Source organism: Anser cygnoides, chromosome 11 (assembly GCF_040182565.1).
Source record: "Anser cygnoides isolate HZ-2024a breed goose chromosome 11, Taihu_goose_T2T_genome, whole genome shotgun sequence".
Classification (NCBI taxonomy): Eukaryota; Metazoa; Chordata; class Aves; order Anseriformes; family Anatidae; genus Anser; species Anser cygnoides.
The window spans coordinates 18,718,606-18,744,993 of NC_089883.1; the positions used below are offsets into that span (position 1 = coordinate 18,718,606).

A 26,388-nucleotide genomic window follows, 5' to 3' on the forward strand; every position below is an offset into this window, starting at 1 on the left:
TTGGTATCATCTCTCATCTTCAAGGATGCTCTACTCAAGCTGCTAAGACATCTGCTGATTTTGATTTCACTGCTTCTGACTTCATCTGTAGTTGCAGATAATCTGTGGCAAGTTTATCCATCAACAAGTTGTCTGAATATATGATGAGCTTTCATTTTGTCATGATGAACGTCTAACATTCCTACAGATTTAACCTCGTGCTTATAGTGGATTTATTTCTTGTTTGAATCTCTAATTTAGTGGCTTCCAGGGAACTTAGCAGATAATCTTACTCTGACATCAGTCATTGTTACTACCTCCTAGTTATAAGAGATTTCTGATGAACACAAGTTGGTCTTGATTTGCAGCACTTTCTTTTTCTGCATAATCAAACTCCACAAGATTAATCTGTTTTGACTGATATTTTTGTCCTCTTCACTTTTCGTACAGAAACAACAACAGTTTTGGAGATAGTGAGCTTCTGCAGCCACTGTGTTATTGCTAGTAACAGCAAAGATCTCATCATCAGTTTGTCTTTTATGCATACGTTGTGATTAAGCATCTGCACAGTCAATCAGTACTCCTAAGTCTTGTTCTTTTTGCTGCTTTTTCTTTTTATTCTGACAGAAGATATGTTCTGTCTTGCATGCTGTTGTTCAATTTCAACCATCAGTTACATAGCACAAGTTTTTCTTGCAGGACTTGTTTCTGTTTTGTCACAATAGCATTCAAAAAAGCATAGTGGGATCATGTTTTCATTGTGAACATGCTGTTGTAACTCAGAGGAAGTTAAATCTGTGATATTACACTTTCATTCAGGTTTTTGTCAGCAACCAAAACAGGAGTGTGACTACAGATTTTTGTGGCTTTCAGAAATGTTCTCTAGGAATTTCCTGCAAATTACAGAAGATTGGTACTCTGTTTTGAAGTTTATGTATATTGTTTTTATAAGCAATTTATGTTTATAATCCTTGTGTATAGTTAAGCTGGGTGGCTGGAAGGTACCATGAGCCACTTAGATAACACAAAGTTGTTAGCTCCAGCAGGGGCTACTGCTTTCCTAGGAAAAGTTCGTTTTGGTTAGGAATGGACAGGACGGGTATGTTTGGTGAATGATTCGAGCTGGTTTTTCAGTACTGCTTACCCAAAAGAGCTGCAGGAACAGCTGTGTGACTGTAGGAAGACATGACAGATCACTGGGAAGACAGTGGTTCATGATTTGAGCTCTGTATGTGCACGAATATAAACACATTTTATTATGTGAAGTCAGGCAAAGCTATGAGACTACATGAATTTCAGAAATAAGGACAATACCCTTATCTATGTTTGGATTATGCATCTTACAGTCTGCTTTTTTCAATGACTCTAAATTTCTTCCATTAGCCCAAGGTGATTCCTTGTATATCAAACAAAGTTTCAGATCAACCTGACTTTAGATTTAAAGCATCTAAAGGAATGTTCTTAATTACCTGTCTTTTATTCTGTAGTCAAAGCCTGAACCTCTTTGGTTTTGTGGCAATTACTTCCTATTAACTATCTCAGTCAAGCTGAAATTTTGTCCTCAGCTGCTACATCTTGGGGGAATTTTTATTTGAGGGATTGATAATCAGGAGTCACTTTTCATTGTTCTTAAATTGAAGTTTATTTCTATGTACGATAAAGAATCTTTGGGGAGTTGTAGAGAGGTTTCAAAATTGCTCAAAATTGTGGACCAACAGTCTGTATTTACCAGAGATGGTCACAGACTTTGTTTTACTTTCATAAGGTTCTTTCCAGAAGTACGGCAGCTCCAGATATGTAAGAAAGTACATTGCCTTTGTTGCTTTTTGAGAACTACGGGAGATGGAACTCTTCAGAAACCGAACTGTTAGGCCCCAAACATTTAAGATTTCTTGTAAAAGTGTTAGGGACATTACAGGATGTTAGTCTTCTGTGGTTCAGTATCCACTTATGAAACTTGTTAATTACAAATTAGAAGGAACTAAATTCTAAAACTTATTCCCAAACAGAAGTAAGGTTGAGAATATGTATCAGTAATCCAAGGTGAACCATATTAACAAAGATGTAGTTATCACAAAATGTTATAAACTTTGTTCACTTTGAAAACAGTGTAAACTATCCAGTTTAAATGTGTTTTCTAAGCTATAGAAAGATAGCCACAGAAGTCTATCATAATTTGATCATGTAAACTATTTTTTATAATATATTTACAACAATGTATGGTTATTGGATTCAGTTCATGCCTGTTTATTTTGGTGGCAAAACTTAATTTACTCATACAACAAGAACAAATACTTCTCTTGCCCAGCAAAGCTGTGGAAGCCCATCCCTGGAGGTGTTCAAGACCAGGTTGGACGAGGCCCTGGGCAACCTGGTTTAGTGGGTGACATCCCTGTCCATGGCAGGGGGATGGAACTAAATGGCCTTTAAGGTCCTTTCCAACCCAAGCTGTTCTGTTATTCTATGAACAGCATGTCCCATAGTGTCTGATTTCTTTGCATTTAAATTGTTCTTCCTTTTCAGAAGTGAATAGTGTTTGTTTTTAGACAAATTACAGTTTCCAATCTACTTGTTTAAATTCTTGCACAGAAATCATTAAAGCAGTAAAGCTAAGTTAAATATCTGGTGTTGCACAATCTTTTACCAGTATTGCTAGTCATGACTCAGAGCATTTCAAGTCTCTGACCCAATAAATGTGTTATTTGATTTACCCTGATCATTGTTCTTACTGGTAATTAGATGAACATTGTTACAGTGCTAAAATAGCAGTTATTGTAAAACAGACTTTTTTCCTAGTTATTTTTGCCATCGTTTATTGCAAATTAAGATGTAAATAAATATTTGTTCATACCACAGTCCAAGTTGTTGCTTACCTGCTAGACCTTTAATGTTAATTGAAAGCGTACATGGTGTGCTGAAAGTGCGTGTTAAATTTGTTAAAGGGTCCGCTTTTAGCACTGCTTTTTCTTGGATTAATGTAGCAAAATAGATGTGGTACCTAATATTAGTATACGTTTTTCATAAAATTTGAGTTGATAAAGGTGTTTCTTCTGTCATGCATGTTGTACTTTGCAGACAGCCGTTAACACTCAGTGAGGACATGAATAATTTAATTTATGATTTATAACATTATGTAAATATAACAGAGGCATCACCGTACTGCAGCAGAGTGTTTGCCTTTAATGCAGCAATAATGAAGATGATACAGGCATTGCCAATTTTGAGGGGGTTGTTCAGTTTTTTATAGGAAACATTTGAAAGGTTAGATTTTATACTAGAAGTGATGGCTTAACAAGGTTTTGTAGGAGACATACATCTTGCTATCTCTGCAGCAGCGTTTACTTATATAAACACAGAAAATCAATTTTAGTGATGTTGTGATAAGTTGTTTAATTAATGTGGTTTTAGAAGTCAATAGAATTAAATAATTAATAGCTCATCTAATATATGGACTGTACCCGTGAAGGTATTTTGAAGGAAGCATCTCCTCCAAGTTGCAGTTGGAGGTCAGTTGCAATGTTTTTCAGTTGCCCTGTAAGTAAACTACAACTTTGTTCTGGGCAGTTGGGTTGTGGTAGATGTTTAATAAATAAATAAATAATCTGGCTCAGAGTGTAGCTTTATACACTTCTTAAAGACTACGCTTCAACAAATTTATCACTTCGGGTCTTAAATCTTCAATTGTTGTTTAAAAGGCCTTTATGGTAAGGAGGAGGTTATTCCTCACATAAAATAGCAGTAAATTCTACCATAAAAGTACCAGTAACTTTCTTAAGACTGATGATATTCATGAGGTGATGCAACTGGAACAGGTTATGTGAAACAAATTTATCTTATAATTTTTGTATAGCCAATAATAATACATTCTGAAATCTTGAAACGCTCTTCTGGAGCTCTGAAGTACGTTTAAGCTCAAAATGAAGTATAAGCTTTGTAAACTGATTTCAGATTACCAAGTTGCTTTCATACTGTAAGCATCTTCATCCGTTTTATCTGTGTTTTAACCATACACTATTGAAGACATTGAATCTTAATTCATTATCCACTAGGTTAAAGACCAAAATCTCCATTCTAGAGAGAGAAGCTAAGTTGGAAGTAATGTCTTTTCTTTTCTCCACACAGTCTAAACAATATTTCTGAACTTCGTAACTAGTTTGAAGATGCAAGATAGTTCTAACTATACATACACTTCTGTTTCATGGAGTTCCGAAGATATGCGTAGTGCAAAGAGCTAGCTTTCTGTGTTTTACCACAAAAAGGTATCGCAGTGGTGGAGGGACGTCTTTATTATGTCTGCCACACAACGATTGCAAAATTTTAGTCAGTCCAATTCGGTTGATTTGTATGCCAGATTCCAGTGAAGGAATGGCTTAGTTGCCTTATGTATGTATCTTCAGTGAACCCAGAAATTGATCTGAAATATAACCTGAGAAATGTGTAAATGTTGATTCTGAACTGTAACTTTTTGACTTTTTTATTTGCATTTCTTTATAGAGGAAAATCTCTGGAAATGCCTCTTTAGGCCTGAATTACTTTCCTTCTAGCCATGTGTACAAATTTCCTCATGCTTTCTGCCTAACAGAAAGCTAGATGATCTCACAGTATATACACGACTTTTTGCAAAAATATCATCTTTGGATTTAGATTTTACAGAACTTTCTTGTGTAACAAGTTGTCTTTTGTGTTGGCTTTCTAAAAGGACAATTTGTTATGGAAATTCCATCCAGATAGAGAGCGAGAGAAGTCCTCAGACCTAGTAAAGAGTTCTCTTGTAATGTTGCTTGTGTATGCTCTAAAGTGGAAGAGGTTTGTATCAGAGTTTTGTATCAGAAGCAAAGATTATGTAGCAGTGTGATAAGCCTGTCCATCTTTATTCAGTGCTGTTAAGCAAAAAGATTGTGAAACAAAAATAGTAGCATCGTTTCTGTCCATAAATTTCATTACCACTTTAGATGTGTTTTGCCTTTACTTTCCATCTTTCATACTTTTGCATCACATACAAAGTTTGGAATGCATTTCCTGCAAGCTCAATGAGAACCACATGTTTATGAAATTTGTATTTTTTTTCCCACAAAATTATGTTCCATAATTTTGGTTTTCATTAAAAAATACAACAAAAAAGGATGAAAAAAAGGCATGGAAAACCACCATAGTCCCTATGGTTGGAGAAGATGGAGAGTACAGACAAAACAGGCGTTTTGGTGTTATCTCTCAGGTTGGACATGAAGTCTGAACCAGGACCTCTCAGAAAGGTGAGCTGCCTTTCACTGGGGAACTTCTGGTTATTTTTTTCCAAGATCCCATGGAGTGCTTGCTATTTTGATGCATGCAGGTGCTTGACATTTTATTCATCAACCTTGTCAGGATCTGCCAGTAACTGCATTAACTACGTTCGTCATTTTTTCCTCTGTCATGTGGAGTCAGCTGAAGTGCAGTGTACACCCTGCCCTGTGGGAATAGGTAGCAGGAGGTAAAAGAACAAGCAGGGTGCTGAAGAACCAAAAATATAAATTGATGATTCAGGTTGTTTAGAGTATAGTGTATAAAATTCAGAGAGCTAAGCCAAGAAATTTTCCTTTCCTCAGAGTTCCTTGGGCAGAGCAGAGGACGATGGTGTGTAGAGAAGGAGGTTCTGTAGTAGGCCAGCTAGAGCAATACAGATCAATAATCTCCAAAATGTAGGGAAGAGCATGGAGGGTACAATAATTTAAAGTTGAAAAGTGTTTCTTAGTATGGATCATATGAGTTTTGTAGGACAGAAATGTAACAAAGTATGACAGAAGTGTTGTAAAGGGTATTTTAGAAGACAGAATAACTTTAACATACAACTTCAGAATATTAGCTGAATAATTTGTCTTCACTGAAATAAAATACACCATCTCTGTGGGGAGAAATATACTAATAATATATAAAACTAATTATGCATTTTTTAAATACTTAAGAGGTTATATACAGTAACCTCTTATTGTAAAACCAGAATTCACTGAGTAGTCAAATAGTTAGACAAAAAAATAAACAACTTAATTTTGTCGATCAAGTATTTTTATTATATATTATATTTTATACATATTTTTATTATATATTCTATATTTAAGTATTTTTAATACCTAGCAGATGTATGAGAAGGTTGGTGTGAATTTGTTTCTACAACTTCATTGTAATCAATTGGTCATGGATGTAAAATAAAAGAAATATCATTAATTATTACAGAAAATTTCAAGACCTAGTTTATCTGAAGGAAAAACAGAAACACCAACATTTAAAAGGTAAATATAATGATCAGCTACATCTTGAAATTCAAGTACACAAAATAACACATGCTGTGTTATTTCTCAGGTAATTGGGTGAAAGTATTTTAATTGATATTTTCATAATGTATATTTTCTGCAATAAAAATTTTTGAACGTCAGTCATAATGTATTTACTCAACAAGGCACATAGAATTTAGGTTCTAAATGTCAAAATGTGTTCTTAGTAATGCTTGAACTGCAAATTAGTCAAAATTCATAAAACAATAATAAATTGTATCGAGTGTTAGAAGAAGCATTTTGTGTAGTACTGAGTACGAATTAACAGTATTTCCAAGAAAACAGAAAGCAATTTTAACGTACAGCCCGACATGTTAGTTCATGGGGATTCATTCAGTGTCATGACCTGTGTCGTTTGTAGAAAGCACACTCAACAAAATTATTAGCTTTAATTTGTTGGGTAACTGTACCAATTACTGATCTATGTAAAATAATTGAAATTGTGGATTTTTAATGTCAGTCTGGGAAAATAACTGAGATCTAATACATTGCTTTGGGCATGAAGTGCAGGCAGACTTATACATCATGTAATCAATCTAAATTACTACTTCAGGTCCTGTGGCCTGAAATCTCCTCTGCCAATTAGTAGTCTTTCACAATTGTTGATGCAAATTTAACCTTGAAAAGCATAGTCAAAACACGACTACAGTTATTTTTTATAGGTGCACTTAGAGTGTTTTAAAAATAAAAGGGAAAACTGTCTGCTTTCAGAGTCTCTGTAGGTTACTTCGCTTTTTAGAAAGGGTTTGTTTTGTTTTGTTTTTTTCTTTATTATAGTCTCATGCAGTGTGGCAAATCATTTGAAATTTTACTTTCATTTAAAATGCATACTGAAGAATTGAGGCTAAAATGGTTCAGGTATTAGAACCTAACTTCATCTTTAAGCTACAGATCGGTCAACAGTCATTGTAATTCTAATTGAATATTATGTGCTACATTCTCCTATCCTTGTATTTAAGTAGATAAAACTCATTTTAATTTATAAGCCTGTTCTGTGTTTCCTGCTAAAACTATTCATTTGATACGTTCATTGATTTCTATGACCTCTAAGACGGACATCTAGAGTATTGTAGCTCTAGCACCAGAGGTATTCAGTCCTCAAACACTTTTTTAAAATTTTTAAGCCAACATAGCTATGTTGATATTAACAAGTAATTAGTCCTGTAGGAGCAGATGAGTAGATCAAAGCAGTTGGTTCAGTCAAGGAATTTGCCTCAAAACCATGCTGTTGTTTCATACCAAAATGTTAATGTAAATGTAACCACAGTACTGATTTTGTTACCTCTTAAGTACAGCCCACAGACTGAGGGTCTGCATGCAACTACCGTGTATGCAGATGTGTGTCACTTCATACTTCTGTTCTGAAGTTGTATGATTTTCTTTATTACAATATTTTTTCCAGAATGTTTTTAAAAACTTAATATAAAAAAATACTAATGATCTAAATAACATTAAGTGAATATGCATAGCAAATTGCAGCAAAAAACTTCAAGCTTAGTAGGATTTCAAAACAAAACACACACACATGCAGAGCTGAACTTCCCTCAGACTCACTTGGCCCCCAGATCTTACATTTTCTATATAATGAGAAAAAAAGAAAAAAAATCCTCTTAATTTCTAGCCATCTCTAGCTTGGTGTGTGTGCACGTTTTCACTTAGTAGATTCATCTCTTGTTCTCAAAGCTGTTTCTTCCACTAGTCCCTTGAAGTAGTCTTATTCTAAAGCCAGGCTTCATACAGGCAATACACCAGCTAGTTCCTGAGTATAGCCCAGATTTGATATTCTGTAGCCGTGGTTGATGTCATGCTTTAGAAACTTCAGTTCACTGATTTATTAAAGAACAGTCAGATTTTGTATTCTAACCACCGAAATTCTTGTTTCTATATACTGTATACAGTTTCTATATACAGTTGTTGTTTTTACATTTTCCAGGTATTCTTGATCTCTGAAATTCTAGTGTTTTTACACTGTATCTGCTGTTTGCATGTAGAGTAGAGCGTTTCATTCAAATATTAGTTAGAAGGCTGTTCTTTTTCAGCTACTAACGGAATGTTCTCTTGAAATCCCATATGATTTATTTTTTTTTATTGCGGGTTTTAGTGCATCACAGCTGCTGAGTTTTGCTTATTCATCAGCAGTTCTCAGCAGAGAGAAATTATTTCATTGAAGAACTGGTCAATCTAAATGAGCTTACTGATGTGTCTAGCAATAAAATATCACTGTTTTCTGGATATTTGTTTCCGTGATGGTTATTGCTGTGCAAAAATTTGTTCAATTGGTTTTTATACTCTGTTTTATTGGTAAGAGACAGCTTTTTTTTTCTACATGAGAAATAAATATATAAAGATTTTTCTTCCTCCCATTCCCCCACCTCCCATGCTTCACCAAAAATGAGTTACAGTGAGAAGACTTCATTTGGTCAAAGCTGGGGGTTTGATTACTAGAAGGTGAGGGAGTTTGTGATGGGTTCCCTTGAGATGTTAAGGGAGGTTTGTCCTTCTGAGGAGTTTCTCGGTGTGAAATGTGTGTGTACATACATGTAATCCATATAGGATTCACAGTGTGGAAACACTGTTGTGTGTGCTGATGAGGTATTAGTCATCCCTTTATTTAAACCCATATTTTTTGCATACCTGTGTTCAAAACTGGGCAGGTAAAGCGTAATATTGTGCTTGTTAACTCTGCATCTACTCCTTGCCCTCAGGATGCTCACTGAAAAGTAGTAGCTAAAGTAGCTCATGTATATACACTTCCATAAACAGTTGACTGGATTTTCATATGAATGCATTTCTAAATATTTACTAGAATTTAAGGCTCTGTATAGCTAAGTGTTTTTCTGGAACAGGTACGGTAATTAGGAATAGGTGAAGTAAGGCTAATTATGTTAGCCATGGCTGTTGTGTGGTTCTGAGTTGTGATTCCTGTGCTAGAACCTAGTTTTGTGTTTTCTCTCAGATACTACACTTTTTCCACTTTTTCTAGGAGTTTAGGAGGGAGGACAAGAATTTGGATAGAAAAGTCATCTATTGGCAATTGTTGTTTATTGTTTTAGTACAATAAATGAAAAAAAACACGCCTCTGTCTGGCAGTGGTAGCAAATATGTAATTGCAAATTGTAATTTAATAAAGGTTGACCTGTCCCTTGAGCTAATTCCTTGTTATGAATGAAAAACTGGTGAAACAGGGTGAAAATTATTATTTTGACTACTTCAGTGGCCAGTGAGATTTCACAATTCAACAGTATTTCTGTAGTCACTTATCCCTGCTCAAAATATTCCTGTGTCATAAATTCTAAGTAGGAAGTAGAATATTTCTGAATTATCCTCCTTAAGTGAAAGTAAAGCTTGAAAACAGACTTACGAATGTTTGCAGCATATAGCACCTGGACCAGACTAACCATTTTCTATGCAGCTCAGCATCACTTGGCATATAGGTGAATCACATGAATTGTTTTAACTTCCTACATCACTAGGAAAACATGGTTAGACTTCTCAGCGTGAAAATATAGTGTAAAAACTTAATAACAGGTAGTTGGTTATTCCTTGTAAAAGTCTTTGAACCGTCTATTGCTTATCCAGTGTTAAAGGTGGGTTTAGTCAGAAGTGATTTCAAATCATGTTTAAAACCATGTGAAGAAAAAAAGTACGAATGATTTTTTGATTAATAAGGTACTTGATGATACTATCTGTTGCCTCTCTTATCTGCGTGTCACTGTTTTCAAGTTTCAGACTATTTTCAAGTTTCAGATTCAAAAGTTAAACTGGGAGATGTACTTGCCCCTAATTTCACTTCCTATGTAGAATTTATATCTGAAATCAAACTCATTCTTTCATCTCCCCTCCAATCCTTCTCTTTTTTGTTTGTGTATTTTTTGTCTATCAACATCACTATTTAAGGTAATTAGAGCTACTTCTCATTCAGAAAAAAAAATTGAATGGGTTTAGAATGATGTTTTTACCAAACTTGAATCTTCACAGCAAAAATAGAGCTCCTCATGGAAATAATGAGAGAAGCCAGTGGTTCCTATAACAAATAAAAAGAAATATCAGAAAGTAGAATTTAGGATTTTGACTCTTATAATATAAACACATAAGCAAATTGCGTATAGCATGTGACTAGATGTTTTTATGGGTAGAGGTGGCATCTGAAATATACAGTTCGGTCTCTTTGGAGAATTTTATTCTCCCCCCTCCCTAATAACCCTAGAGAACTGCATGTGGCTTTATTGAGATAATACAAGACTTAAACTGCAGCTACTTTGTATAAAAGTTCATACACTGTGTTTTAGATCTTATTATACAATAAGATTCTCATTCTTACTTGTATGAGTCAGTACTGTTCCTTCCTATTTTTAATCAACATGCAGTTTTACTCTGAAAAATAGTCCTCACAGATTTACTTTAATGAATTCTCAAATTTCTAGCTGCTCCACTAAATTTTAGATTTAAATTAATGTTGATTTCCAACTATTCTTTTTTCTCCTGACTGCCATTAGTACTGCAGAGTTAATTTGGCAACATAAACGTGTGAACTGGCTTCTTTTATTTGTACATCATCAACAGAAATTCCCAAATAGCTGTATCGACATCTGCATCAAAGAGGAACTTAATGGTGTATTTTGAAAAGTTCTACATTGTAGGAAGGGAACAACTTAACCTTCATTTCTGGAGATGAAATGCAAGAATTGAAGAGTACTAAGGCTGAGTTTGTAAATGGTTAAGAAAAATGGACTTGTTAAATTCAGCCCATCTTGCTATGAAAATACCAAATAGGAAATCTGCAATACCACTCTGAGTGTCACTTTGCAGAGCACAGCCATGCGTTGTTTTATTTTAGCTGTTATAAAAATAACATGTTTTGTTTTTTCAGCAAACAAGAGCATGAGTCTTCAGAGGAAACAAAAGAATGCAATAGAAATCAAACTAAAAATGTTGCATCGGTTGAAAAGAATGAAGAAAACTCACCATTCTCAGATACAAAAAATGTTCCCAATTTGGAACTCCATGACAATAGCTCCAAGAATTCTTTGCATGAGAAAGGAGCATGTTGTGATTCAGATAGTAACAAACAATTAGTAGACAAAGAACAAAAATGTATTCATGGTGAAAGTGAGTTGAAAACTTGCCAAAGTTCAGATGATGGTGTCTTGACTGACCAGACTAAAGTACAAAACTTGGATGAAACTACACTTTCAGCAATGAACGCAAAGGACTTAAAACTAACGTTGGGTGAAGATGTTAGTTTTGAGCAGTTCTTGAGAAAAAGAAATGAACCTGAATCCGTTAGTTCAGACATTAGTGAACAAGGCAGTATTCATTTGGAGCCTTTGACTCCATCAGAGGTGCTAGAGCATGAAGCGACTGAAATTCTTCAGAAAGGTAACGTTGCACCTTCATCAAAGAAAGCTGAACGACCCTCTGAACGAACAGACGAGACTTCTAAAGAAAGCAGTCCCAACAGAATGGATACAACTGTGAACAAGACAGATGAAAATGAAACAAGCTGAAATTGTGTTCATTTTATTGTTTATTATAAATAATGGTAGGAACACCATGGACCATTCCTGACAAGTGTGCTCATGGTTGCTCGTAGGGTTTTTTTGAGAGAGAGAAAGAGGCACAGCAGGGAAACTTTGCATATGAAGGTAGCATGTACATGTATGTACAACTAGATTAACTAAGTTTATGAAAGGTAACACATTTCAATTTGTCTGCCTGTCTCTTCTGTGTGGTATATCTTAATAAACCAACATTTGAAAGGAGGAATAAATTCTATTTTTTTAATCTCACATAAAGTGATTTGCTAGTCAAGAAAAGATTTTTAAAAATCCTTAAGTGAAATGGTGGAATTTAGTGTGAATTCAGTTCTGATGCTGAAGTGGAGCACACTTGTAGCAATGGTTGTTGGTCTACTGATAAATTGGGTAAACATAAACCTTTGGATTTGGTGTCACATTCCTGTCTGTAAAAGCATGTAAACAGAATTATATGAATCTATGCACCTCTGTACAGGTGTAATCCTGCCAGACTGTAAGCTTACCTTAATAAACTTTCAGTGAAAGTGGAAATATTATGACAAAATATATATATTTGTGGGGTTTTCAATGTGCAGGCTGTGCAGAAATAACCGAGCATAATTGTATAAAGTAGGACATACTGCTGAAAGTACTGTAGCTGTTAGGCTTTTACCATTGTTTTAAATATTCTTAGTAGTAGACCCATAGGAATGGTCTGTAAGTCAAACCAAAGTATGGTTTAATGTAAAAATTGTTTTAAGCAGAAAGAAGGAAAACCCCAAACTGGAAATACCAGCTGGCATAAGTTCTGCCATTTTGCAGCTGCTAAATACTAACTGTTACAAAAAGGACACGAGAGCATAGGAATGTACAGTTCGATTTCAGGACTTTTTGTAGTCTGTTATGTACAGAAAGATAGCTGCTGGTTTTGGGTTGTTTTTTTTCTTTATAGCTAGCAGCTAGGTATAGGAATGCAAATGACTAACAGTAGCTTGCTCTTAGGACTTCATTGCTCCATTTGAAACATTCAGAATGTGCTTTTGACTTAGTTTTATTTCTAATGAATGTTAAATGTTTTGAACAGCTGTTAAAGCACTGCTGTAAATTATTACTTTTTGAGTAAATATTTGCAACAAAATTTTGTCTTTGTGAATAATTTTATTGCTCAGCTTGAAACTTTGGGCATAGTCTTCCCACCTTTTTAAAAAAAGCTTTATTAGCAGATTCCAGAAATTATTTTATTTCAAAATTCTGAATTTGACACATAAGTGATTTTTTGAAATAAGCAAGTGCCTATGCATAAGCGTATTTTTGTAGCCGTATGTTGTGGTTAGATGCGCCAACTTTTCCAGATTATATAAAGATATTTTTCTGGGCCATCAACATGCTACTGAAGTCTGCTCTGTCCTTTTAGGTTAACGAGACTTAGCTGCTAAGTGGGTCTAATTAGCAACAGTATTAAAATTTAGAGACCATTCAGCTCATTGTTGGAACTTCTGAATAAACCACACCTCAAAAATGGCTTCAAACTCTTAAAAAGCTATATGAATCAGATGTTAAAGTGCTTCTTAATTTTCATCCATGCAGGTTTAGAAGCCTTTTAGAAAGAAAAGTGTAATGGCTTACATAGTCACAGCTCTCCAAGATCTGCTGCTTTAAGAGCTCCAAATAAGAAACAAGTGAAAAAGCTGAGAACAATAAGTTGCAGTATTCTTCTGATCTTTAAAAGTTGTAGTGAATTTTTTAATTTGAGGTAGTATGAACAGGTCTAGTGTCTTCATGCTTGTAGGCATGAGGGATTATAAAACACAGCATTCCAAAAAGGGTATTGCAGAGTTCTAAACCAGCTGTAGAACTTGGTGCATATGTTACTGAAGGAGTTCCTGTGTTTATATAAACCAAGAGAAACCTGTACTATTTTTAATATGAATATTAATTTTTACATGCCAGTTAATTATTTTGAATAACAATCTGATATGTGGTGTTGGAAAACATTAACTTAAGGTGGAGCCAGTTGTATGGTACTTGCTCGTAATGTCCTCACATTTGTCTTTTATTATGCAATTAAATTTTTAAAATGTTTACCATTTTAATAATACAAATGTGGATGAAAAATGTATAGTTTGAAAGCTACTGTTGAGAAAGTTTGGAAAATCAAAAATTTATAAACCTGAGTATTTGACAAAAATATATATGTATTCTCAGATATTTAATATGTAAACCCTTATTTATTTCAATCCATGTAGAGAATCCATATCCCTTAAAACAGTAATGTTAGGCCATAAACTCACAAATGAAATATCACCCACATATGAAATACCAGCGCTTCCAAAGGAAGAGGTGAGAGAGAACTAGGTTGTTCTAGCAAGACCATGGGATAACTTTAAATAGGCCAATAAAATGTATCATGAAAGCAGTGGCATGTTATTTTGTGAAGGAGAAAATCTAAGAATCCATTGCAGTTTTCCTATCTGAAGTAATTTGTTTGCTGTTTGAACGCTGCAGGAGGTTGCATAATGATGAAAATTACACTGTCGTGTATTCAGTGGGTTTCCTAGAGCTAAGTTAAATTGGTGCTTTTGACTGATGTCACTCCAGAAGATCAATTAACACTGACTGCATTCTGAGCTATTTGAATGTAATCGGTGCACATAATTCAATTTTTTGTTTTCTGAGTGATGTAAAAGGTTTTTTTTGTTTTGTTTTGTTTCCCATCCAGCCGTTGGCAGTTATTCTGTGCCACCATTCTCTTTGAATTTAGAAAGACGTTTTATCTGAAGTTTGCCTTAACAAAAAATAACCTAAGGTTAGTTCTTGGTATCCATACTAGAATCACTGTTTCCCTTCTGAAGACATTTACAAAATGTGCTTGAATAACAACTTCACCTTTGTTTATATAACTTTGTATTTTTAAGGAAGTCACATGCCACACGTGTTCTTTATTTGCATTTAATGGAAAGCTGTTGTAATTAATAGAATATGCTCAGTGATGATACAGTCACTTGGCACTTCCTCAAGTATGGCAAATGCCTCAGTTTGTCTCGTGCAGTTTGTGAAAGAAACTTTGGCTTACCTAGGATTCAGTTCTTTCATAGAATGCATGAATAAACCCAGGAAAATAATCAGATTGAATCATAGTTCATAGTGAGTTCCAAGAATAGGCCGATGTATTTAAATTGCCATTTTAAGCAAAACCTAGCAGAAGCAAAACATCAAGAACATTTTTATAACTAAGGTATGTCCATTTTTACTTATTGGAAATGGAGAGAGAAGAAACACTGGGCAATAGGTGTTAAGTCACGTTCTCTGGTGCTTTAGTGACAGAAGGCATTAGAAACTGAAGGGCTGAGTTAAGAATCCCGAGTAACACTTTTTATTCTGCAAAACCTTACATAAAAAACAAAAACCAACCAAAAAAAAAAACTCAAAGCTTTTCTGCAAGTGTAAGCATTGTTATTTATATGCTAGCATGTAGAAAGCAATGAATTATTTTTTTAATGCTCTAAGGTATACTAATATTCCACCAAAGACTGTGGCCATACACTGTCACAGTAAAGTTTTGTAAGAGACTGTTCAGAAATTTGTGTAGAGCAGATTTTATACCTGATTGTTCTCTTCTTGTTCTCATTAGTGTTTTATTTTTGAGGCTTGTGAGCTGAGCTTATTTTGTGTAGTTGCACCCTGTATTTTTGATGTATGCTTAATATAATATGCCTCTAATAAAAAATTTGGTAAGTATGTTTTATGATTACTCGAATGATTTTTGCTTTTAATAAAACTTTTTCTCTAATTTTAATGTAGCTCAAAGGAAAGGTGGTGGTGAAGCCCAGCACGTTATCTCCTTTGAGCATTAAGTATCTAAGTATAATTTTGACTATGTATTATTTCTGTTAGTTCACTGCTTTATAAAAATGAAAATACGTTGACTGGTATTTCATATTAGTTTACAGAGGTTGCGCAGAGTTTCATGCTGTATTCTTTTAGGTTTTGGATCACTGTTCTAGCTTTAAAACACTCGATTGAAATTTTGTATTTAGTCATTTTATTGATCCAAACTAAGCGTGTGAAATTGTTGTTTTCTTCTGTACTGCACCAGATACATATTAATAAAAAAGAAAAAGGAGCAGGGGGAGAAGAAAATGTGGGAAATAGTTAGCTGTGAAACACTTCTTTTTGAGGGAGATTAATGTAGTTGTTATGCCCGCAAGGCATTATAAAGTGTATTTATGGATGTAAAAATGAGCTGGTTTTGTTGAAGTTTATTTACTGTTTGAACCGTTATTTCAGAGAGGCTGAGGCTTTTATGACAACCACAAGAATAACTGTGATGTTGATCTGTGTATCTGCATTTAAAGTGGGGGATTTTTTTTTTAGAATGACCATTGCTGAACAAATGCCTTGTCTTTTGAAGTTAATGTAAATAAACCTAGGGTTTTTTAATTTTAGTTCACTAAATTCTCAATATTAAGCATTTAATTTAAAAGAGCTGTTTTCTTTGGAACAAAAGCTTTGGTGAATGGGATAGCATACACTGGTATCTTTATAAAGGAGATTGTCTTGTCATACTGATGATGCAGCAGCCTTGGAAAATGTGGCTTTCATTCCTCAGTCAATATGTTTTATGTCTATTTATTCTTAAGCATGGAGTACAATTTTTCAGGGATATCTAAGAAATACATTGCATTTCACCTAAATATCATTTAGATGGCTTCTTTCTGCCTGTCACAATCCTTTGTATCTTGGAATGTATCTTTCTTGATGGTTGATGTATAAACAACTTTTAGGTTTTTGGATGGAGATGGAAAGCAACAGATGCAGAAGAGAAGCCAAAGTAAGTTCCAAATTTTAATCACGCGTGTGTTACATGCAGGACAGGTGGTTTAACCTGCTTTATCTGATAAAGTGAAGTTTTTTTTACTGTTCCTAAAATTGTAGCTTGGGGAAGTAGTGAGGTTGACTTGAATGGCTCTCAAAGATAGCAAAAAAACTTGAGATATGCATATCAGATCAGAGTTCACAAAAGGATCCTGATGTGGGGAAGCTTTTCTTGTAGTTGTGTGACTGTCCTCTCTTTTCTTTCCCAGATAACACACTGGATTCCCTCAGTTGTCCTAGAGGAGACAAGTGCTTTTATGATCTTCCTTGATGGAACCAAAAAGAAGTTGTTAGCATGTGGCATGTATGCAGTTTTATATTAATATATTAAGAAGTGACTTAACATTAAGATGTGAATAGTAGCGTTTTATTCATCTTTGCTACATAATGAAGTTCTGCCAATTCTTCCTAAGAGTGTCCTAGCACTAATGCTTAGTATAAACATCCTTTAAACTATAGCTTGCAACTTTTTTGTGACCTTTCTCTGAAATAGCAAGCTAATAAGTACCCCAGCAGTGAAGTATCAAGGCAGACTGCCATCCTCTGTTTTAAGGCTGATAATCACTTACCTTTTCTTGAGGTTTACCTATGAAATTTCTCCGGGTTTGCTTCAATGCACTGAACCTGTATTGTTTATATACCTGCTTGGCACTTAGTATTGACTCAATTTAAAGCAGTAAGATAAAATTCTTAAAGCAGAACATACTTTTTAATATCCTAAAACTTCTGTCTATTCCACAAAAGAAATCCATTTACCACCGGGCTCCTCAGAAGGCAATCTTGTTGATGAAAAGGAAAATTGAAGTACAACCTATATTTAAAATACAGCAAACATACCTTTTTTTTTTTTTCTTTCCCCAGCAGACATTATGCAAGTTACTTGTGGATGGGAATGTGTAATAATCCACTCTGCCCAGATCTCTTCTTCTCAGCTTTATTCAGTGTAATGCTCTCCCTTTGCAGCTGTTTATCTTTGCATATTTAAAATACTAGTGAGAGTGTAGTGCTGGTATCAAACCAGATGTAACAATTGTCTTTAAATATCAGAAGCAAGGTTTTCATCAGAGGTGTTTGAAAGATGAGCCTGGAAGTAAAATTAAAACTTTTAATAGATATTAACAACAATGGACTGAGTACAGCATAAATTTAAAATAAATATTGCAGTCAGAATTTTGTCATCATTCCACTTTTAGTTTATCCGTGGCTGTTTCATAAGTGATTTCTTTGCCCTTCCTGTAGATGTTAAGACCTTCCTGGTTTCTCCCCTAGCTGGTGCCTGTTTGTGTTCTTCACCTGCCTTCTCTCTCAAACTGTGGAACTGATGGACGTAATAGAATTCAAAATAATTATTTCCAGCTTGTACTTCGTGGTTTGTTGCTTCAGTTTCACAGTCCCAAGAAGGGCTGTGTACCTTAAAGCTTATCTTTCTCTTAGAGCCACAGATACAGTTGAGGTGAAAAAGATGATTCTCTTCCCTTCTAAGCCTGCATCTTGACACACTTTGGACTATTATACTGTGGGAAACCACAGCCTAAAAAATAAAGCTTTTGGAGTAGTCTGTAGGGGATTGTATACAAATTTCTATTGTGACAAGGGAAAGCATTGCCAGAAGAGGAATAAGCACAGTGAGCTTTCAGTATACCAAACAGCTGCAAGTAATGAAGCTATTGGGTCTGTGAGACTGTCTGCTTATTATGGCTGCGTCTCCAGAGACATTATTAGTTTCAATCAACTGCTGTCACTAAAGGAGGAAGCCTTTTTTTGAGTAAGACCTATACATCTTTCAGTGTAGTCTTTAAAGGTCATAATACAACTTCCATTATTTGCATGCATGTAATATGTTTTTAGATGTATGCAAATTCAATATATTTGGTTTATCCAAGCAAGCGTGTTGCAATATCCTATTGTAATTACAGAACATTCATTTTAAATATGGATTCTGAATTCAAATGTTATTTGCATAGGATTTTGTTAAATAAAAACTAGTCTGCCACTCAGGAAGGTACTAATCACTCATACTTTAGTTTTTATTTACTTTATAAATGAAATGTTATTACTAAATAAATCTGGGACAGAATGGAGGGACTCAAAATGAATCCCAGTAGTATAAGTAATTAGAAGATTTCAGCTTGAAAGGAAACTCAGAAAAAGCTGAACTTGGTGGAGGGTAAGTGGTGGTGGCATAGGAAGTCAACTGAAGTCTTAACCACACTGAACTGTTACTGCATTCCCACAAGTTTGCCTTGTACACACACACACGCACATCTTGTTTATGTGCAACCACATTGCAAATATAATTGGGTTTTATTTTCCCTGATGTAGATGGAGAGTTAAAAAAAAAAAAACACAAACACAACAACTTATTTTTGATCATGTTAAAAAGAGGGTAGAGTTCAGCAACAATCCTTACACTCTTGAGCACAAACTTATCTAAACAGATTGTTGTACTATTGCCACTATACTTGATTTAGAGGATTCTGCTAATCAAAGTATGCTCTTGGCCAGGTGAGCTACCCATTGGAGGGAAATAGGATTTCATCTTCTCTCTCCATATAATAAGTTGTGTGATCAATCAGGTTGTGCTAGTGAGGTGGGGGCTACCTAAGGGCTCTGGGAAACATTGTTCCTCTCCAAGACACCTTTGCTCTCAAAACATTTGCTAGACTTGTGTATTTCCACCACGCTAAAGCTGGCCCTTCCTAGCATAGTTGTCTATAGACGCTATTATATATATGGGAAAGATTATTGTTGAAATTAAACCAAAACAGAGTTCTGCATGAAAGGGGACACCTTTCTTTTTCCTGACTGTGAGTTAGCACTGAGTGATTTAACTGCACTAGGGAACTATGGCTTAGCAGTGTTTTAACATGCTGTGACCTCCAACTGCCACTTGTATTTTGGCTGTAATAAAAATATATTTTTTGTCTTCTCACATCATATGTGGTTTAGATTAATGCATTCATTATTTGATGTGTTTACACACTCTTTACAAATGCATTGGTTCTTTCCGTAATAACAAAATACATTGTTTGAGAGAGCTTACAATCCACTTAAACTGTGAGTTTCTTGATTGCATCTCTTTTATATCATTTTGTATGTGACCTTCAACTCTGTAAAATAAACTGAAAAAATGCTTTAAAAGTTGTTCTGCTGCTTATCCAAATGAGAGTGGGTAAAATATATCCACCCTAAACTTCTGTCTCACTACAATAACAGGTATATCCTCTTATTTGTAGGTGGTGCTAAAGCTGGTAGGAATTCTGCTGAAGATAATCTCCAGAGAATGTACAAATCAGCAAATGAAGAGTGTCATCGGTTTGTCTAGATGCATCATTGCAATAAAAGATCAATAAGAAGCAGCAGCAAACAGGAACTTTACTGTGAGTGGAGCAAAGAATGTACAAGCAAAATGTTTCTGCTTTTAGTTAATGAGAGTAGAGGACTCTGTAAAGAAACGTTAGATTCTGTTCAGCTTCAGACCAAACTGTCTGTTATCTGTGGCCTCACAGCAGAAAAAAATTTGACATGACTGTAATCTGATATTCTTGAATATAATGTACACCAATTAGGTAAAGGTCAATAATTTACAAGGTCACTCATTCTGAACTCGGCTAATTCCTGTCCATCAAGCTAAATACATTTCACTGCCAAATCTTGTTCCAGGTAGGTGAAAAGTGCTTCTTACACCTCAACCACTATTGTATGTATCTTTTATTTAATCTGCTGAAAAAATAAGCACAGAGTAGAAAACCTTTGTTTGCTGGAGTCAGTCAATAATGTCTTTTTATTTGTGCAGCGCTTCAAATTTTGAGGATGCTGTAAAAAGCAGTTTAACTATCCTGGTGTTCATTCTCCTAGCATAGAAAATGGACTTACTCTACTACATTGTTTACTGAACCATATCTTTATTTTTTTGCCATCAATTTGTGTATATTTTAGTTGTGCATAGTGAAGTTAGTAAAGCTAGGTATAAAACCAAGGAGACTTAGAAAGAAGAAATAGTTCTATGTATTTATAGACCTAATACTCACCAATTTCATGGCACCTCTCTTATAACCCTAAACTTTTGAATACTGTGCCAAATCAGTTCCAAGATCAGGAACATACTGAGCCTCACTGGGGGAAGAATTGTCTTTATTTTGGTGACAACTAGAATACCAGAGAACCAAAATCAAAAATGCAGATATTAAGAAAGAAAAAAAAAAGAAGAAAAAAGAGCCCAGCAGTCTATCTTTCCCACTTCAACAGTAGGCAGAACACTGTGACTGTACAGTAATGTCATAGAGCAACTGTTCAGGCTTTTCCATTAACTGCCCAGTAGAAGCTCTAGAGGAAGTTACTGAAGCTGAAAAGAGGTAAAAGAAAAGCAGATCTAATCATTTAAGTTTCACAACAGCATCCTTTAAAATTCCACTGCATTCTGCTTCAGGTGCTTATATTTTTACCATTACCATCACCAGCAAGGTCTGTGTTACAGATTGTGCATGACTAGAAAAGTTATAATGTAAATGCTGATCAAAAAAATTACAAGAAGAACTATTTTGTTCTGCACATAATTGTGCTAATAAACTTATTTGACTAGGAACATGTATATGTAAGGAAAGATTCCTAATGCATGTGCTGAGCTTGAACAAAGAAGTTAGCAGCCACTCTATTGATTGCAGAAAGATTCTGTGTCTGCACATGCTGTTAAGGTGAAGCAGACAAGCCATTACGGCATGTGTATGGATAGCTACAGTAGTTGCCTATAAAACAATAGCATATTCATCTTTGCAGCCTTTTATAGACTGCTTGAATATGTGGTGGGGTAAATGAATTTGCAAGGTTAACCAGCTGCATTTGTGAAATGTAGACATGTTGAACTAGATGTGATTTGAGATGTAAGAACTAAGGTCTCTACAGGCAATCCAGGCAAGAATTTCTCCTATTTCTGCAGAAGCAAGAGGGTAATTTTTTTAACGATACAGTATATTTTCCAAAGTATGGCTGAGAATCTGGATCAAGCTCTTTAAGGTTCGACTAATTCAGTAATGAGTTAAGACAGCTTGGTGTGCAGTAGCTGTACTTATAATAGAGTCTGTAACCACTACAACAAGATACTAGCAAAATTGGAAATAGGAGTAATTGGACCACCTTCAGACTTTAAAAAGCTCTTTGCAAAAGAATAAAGACAGCAACTGTAGAATATTCTGGTTTTCCTAAACTTATATTCAAGAGTCTTGATGTCAAAGAAACATGATACGCTTATTAAATATGCTATAAAATACTGTATGAGATGGTTGTTTTCTTATCTAATATATTTTTTTCTCCTTAATTTCAGCTGAATGTATGTTACTGCAGCTTCAAAACATCTGGGTACAGCATTTTTTTTGTTTTCTGCACCTGCAAGTGTAAGTACACACATAAACAAAAAAGAAATTAAGTCTTTCACAGAGCCAGAGAGGAAAAACAACAACAACAACAACAAAAAACAGTGAGCCATGAAGCTCAGGGGAGCAGTATGACAAGTACTGAGCTGTAAACAAGCTTGAGAGGGATTTAATTCTTATGACAAGCGCCAGTGGTAGAATCTCACATGGACTCAGCATATGCACACATTTCAGAGGAGGAATCACAGAGGAGTTAATGCAAATGTAAAAAAGCTTAGAGCACATCAGCCTATACTGTTCTAAAAATAGCTTCACAAATCAGGATGAGCTAGGGTTGTAATTATCTTGATTTTTCAGAATTTTGCCACTTGTAAGGAGGTTTCTGGTTTCACACTATAATTAGACTTTATAACACAACCTGCGAACTCTTTGGGGCAGGGATTTTGACATTTGTAGGACAAGTATAGGACCTCATTTGGTAGTATTTTCAGGATGATAGTACAATATAAAGGCTGAGTAATAGCTACATTCAGTTTTAAACAGGCTTATTTTAGGTCAGAAGCTTTTTTGGTTGCTGTTGTTTGTGAAGGAAAGAGAATCGAGTTATAATTTGGTATCCAAATTAAATTTTAAAAGCCCCTAATGCACACTTATTCCCTAATGGCAGTCACATCCTTTGTCTTTCATATATGCTTATTACTTCCTTATTACTCTAGCAGCATTCTGAGAAGTACATACTGCAAACCATACCCTGCAGTCTGTACTCAAGCACATTTCCCCATGGTATTTGATGAGTTCATGCTGCAAGGTGTAGCCAGTTTTTACGTAACCTTCAGGCAGGTTTGAGATGAGTAGCATGCTCCCTGTGCTCCAGCTGCTACACAGGTTTGACTTATTTAAGGAACCAGAGCAGTGCTCTCTTCACCTTACATCTTCAATCAAGCTGCTTTCTTTTCTGCTTTCCTCAGTCTGCAATAAATTACTTTAAAGGTTAAATTTACTAGCAATGGATTAATAATCCTAGGAGGTATGGTTTTGGATTGTCTTCAGGCTGGGCCAAATTCTGCTATGCTTGGCTGTAGCTAGCTAAAACTTTTTTTAAACCATACTTTAGATTTCGTAGCAAAAGGAGGCAGTCTCTGTGAAAAAGGAGTCTCTTAAACCCCATCATTCTTTCTCAATTCCAATTGACAATTGGAAGGAGATAAACTGTCAGTTGCTGAAGTTCTATTATGTTTTTAATTGGATTTTATATACAGTTTTATAATACCAATATTTGTGTTTTTAAATAAGAGATTTTTTTCATGACTCTGCAAATTTGGTGTGCAAATTCCCTTTCATTTGCGTAATGTAAATACCCAGTTTTTTACCTTGTTTCTAGATATGTGTTTTGGACATCCCATGTACTACAAATGATTGAAAAAGGCTTTGTATTTGCAGTTGGTATGAATAACCTTCAAAATAACAATTAAGAGGTGTGTCTTTACAAGCAGAAACTCTTAGCAAGAAAAGTTAAAGCTGTTCTTTCCCTTGTCTCTCACAAACACAATAATATATTTTTCAGTTTTAAAAATACTTTTTTAATTCTGATTTTTAGTTTTATTAGTTTTCTCTTAAGAGGTAAGTATAAAAGAAGCTAATTTTGTTTTGAAGTAAGTATTCTAATGATTTGCAAAACTGTAACCTGTAATTATTTGCTTTACTGATCTAAAATTACCTGGGTAAATCAATATATGGGAGAAGAGCAGAATATCAAAATCCCCCCCTTTTTTTTTTTTAACGAGGGGACTAAAAAGAAAATTTTTTAGCTACCTGTTTGTTACCAGAAAAAAATGGAAAGACCTGGCTTGAACTATCCAGTATTTGCAGAACTTTTAGAAGTTAGGTCTAAATAAAGGTTTGAATATTAATGTCAACTTAACAAACATTAATATCTAAGCACCTATGAATCTTGAAATTTAGATCCCAATGTACTTTGGATACTGTAATATTTATTTTCTTTTTAAATTTTGAGAATAGTGCTGCATACTGTAGAAACCTATGTAGCTATTTCCCCATAATTTGGGGTCTTTAAAGTGTTCTCATGTGAAGTAAAGACAACAGTTTTCACACTCAAAATGCAGTTCAAGATTTAATATCTGATCTAAACAAGCGAGTTATGGTGACTACATTTATACTGTAATCCTTTTAAAGGAGCATTGTGCCTCTTTCAGCAACTTGTTCTTTATTTCTGGCAAGATAAATTATATCATTTTTCTGAAGAGAGTCTGAAGTGCTACATGATATGTAATGGCCTAGAGGGTCTTGCATTAAAGTAGGTTGAACTGTTACTTTACATGCTTTGTGGATTCCTGATTCTCCAATATCATAACTTTCGCCACCAAGAGAAGGTCTAAGTATCTCCTATTAATTTTCAGAATTAGAGTGGATTCTAATGTTCTACTTGTCTTGCAGAAGTACACTGAAGATAGAGGAGGGTTTAGTGGTTGATTATGGGGTCATCCATATATGTCTTCTAAATTGATGTGGGTAATCCAGACAACACTTGTTTACAGACCACTGGATAAGCGTCTCTGCCCATGATTGGTTTTGTGGGTTATAGCTGCTTGTAGAGCACGCTAAATAAGCTACATCTCTCATGTATTTTTTTTTGCTTCTTTTAATTTCCTCTATTTTGTTACTTTTCCAGTATTTGTCCTTCTATGTGTGCAGTAGGAGCATAGAGGAGTTGTACTGGAAGGACACTGAATATTGTATGTGGCAGTAGAACTGCTCATTGGTTGTCCTGGGATTATGATCTATTGAAGACAATAGACAAGGCCTGTCGTAGGCTGCTGTGTCTTAGGGTTTTCTGTTATTTTTAATATCTTTATCTAGGTAGTGATGACTAGATACGTACTTTGATTCTTGATGTCAGCCTTGCCTTTCTTGTTGTGGAGGACAAGAAAGCCCCTGCTCACCCTGAGCTTTGAGTGAAGAGTGGGTATGTGAACACATATATAGTAAGCAATTAAAATGCAACTGTATACTACACTACATTATTCTTACGATGTTTTTGTGTAGCATAGGGATAGACAATGACAAATAATGTGTGTATATATGGCTGGTGTTTTGTAATCTTTCTGTACAGCCTGGTTTGCTTAATTTTATAACCTGATTGAACTGAAGTTGTTTTGTCTCTTTCAGTGGTAAAACATTGTATTTTGAAGAAGGGTTACTGAGGTAAGAGATAATTTGTAGTTATTCTAGACTTCCTTGTGCTTGAGTACTTTGCAGTGGGAGCTGTGTGTGCCTGCCAGCCTGCCTCTCAGACCTTTCTCTCTTTCACCTCTTGTGTAGCCAGGACAGCCAATGGAAGGAGCAACTCCAGGCCAATCCTACTGCAGATGTCATTGTTTCATTTCCAATAATCTTAGCAAGAAGACTGCTCCTTTCATAGTAGTGGGGATAATTTCTATAAACAAGGCAAATAATTGATCCTCTACAAGGGTTTCCTTTTTTTTTAATTAACAAAAAAATAAAAGCTGATTGAACTCCGGTTTCGTATATTTTATTATGAACCTAACTGACCCTTCTAGTGCTATAACTAGAAATAAATGGACAGCAAGCTGCCAGTTTATATGGCTACTTCAAATAGCTTACAGTTTAAATCCTGCTTGCGCTACATTTAAGAGTGAGATGACTTCTAATCCTCTGGCTGTGTATGTTGGTCTGAATAGTCAAAAGGCTGAAATACTACATCTTACTCTGCTTGTACAAAAGAGAGATTTCTCAGAGTGAAAGACTTATTCTGCATGATGAAAATGAGAATTGCCAGAATACAAAATTATTCTAAACTCATTGGCTGGGATTAAAACTTGCTTCATTATTTTCAGCCCTCTGTGGATGCACAGGCCAAACATCAGTAACCTGCAAGATTTGTTAAAGGCTTTACTATTCTAATTCCCACTGGGGTATTTTAATGGCAGCTGTTAAAATTCTCAGACTGGAGCTTCACATCCGTATTCCCTTCCTCACAGACACCTGTAATGGGTTTCATCTGTTTTCTTTGTTATTCCCTCTGCTAATTTAAATGTAATGTGCATTTCTCATCACACCACTGGATTAACTTTTATATAAATTACTGAAATGCACAGATACACACACACATGCTTATCCCAGAAGAGCAGAGGATAGGATTTTGGGCTCGAGTATAAAGCTGGCTAAAGAAAAATACTGTAGTAAAATCCTCATGCCTTTCTTTAAAACAAAAGAAAATTTGTATTATGTGGCCAGTAAGGTGAGGCCTTTTGAAGCTTCTCCTGAAGTTATCTTCCATGTTCCCTCAGAAATGAATGCCAG

General features: G+C 35.0%; 1 protein-coding gene across 11 annotated transcripts in view; it reads left to right on the forward strand.

Moving 5' to 3' along the window:
- ZNF280D (zinc finger protein 280D) overlaps nt 1-15,541 on the forward strand; it is a 51,072-nt gene extending 35,531 nt beyond the window's left edge. For 8 of the 11 annotated variants that reach the window (XM_048060207.2, XM_048060210.2, XM_067003883.1 and 5 more), the window contains one exon: nt 11,158-15,541. In XM_048060207.2, the coding sequence (XP_047916164.1) occupies nt 11,158-11,794 (637 nt within the window). In that variant the 3' untranslated portion in view covers nt 11,795-15,541. Of the gene's footprint in view, nt 1-6,189; nt 6,246-11,157 lie in introns of all 11 variants that reach the window. The other 3 variants (XR_010834253.1, XM_048060213.2, XR_007161905.2) reach the window with 3 other exon arrangements.
- Nucleotides 15,542-26,388: the final 10,847 nt, after the last annotated feature.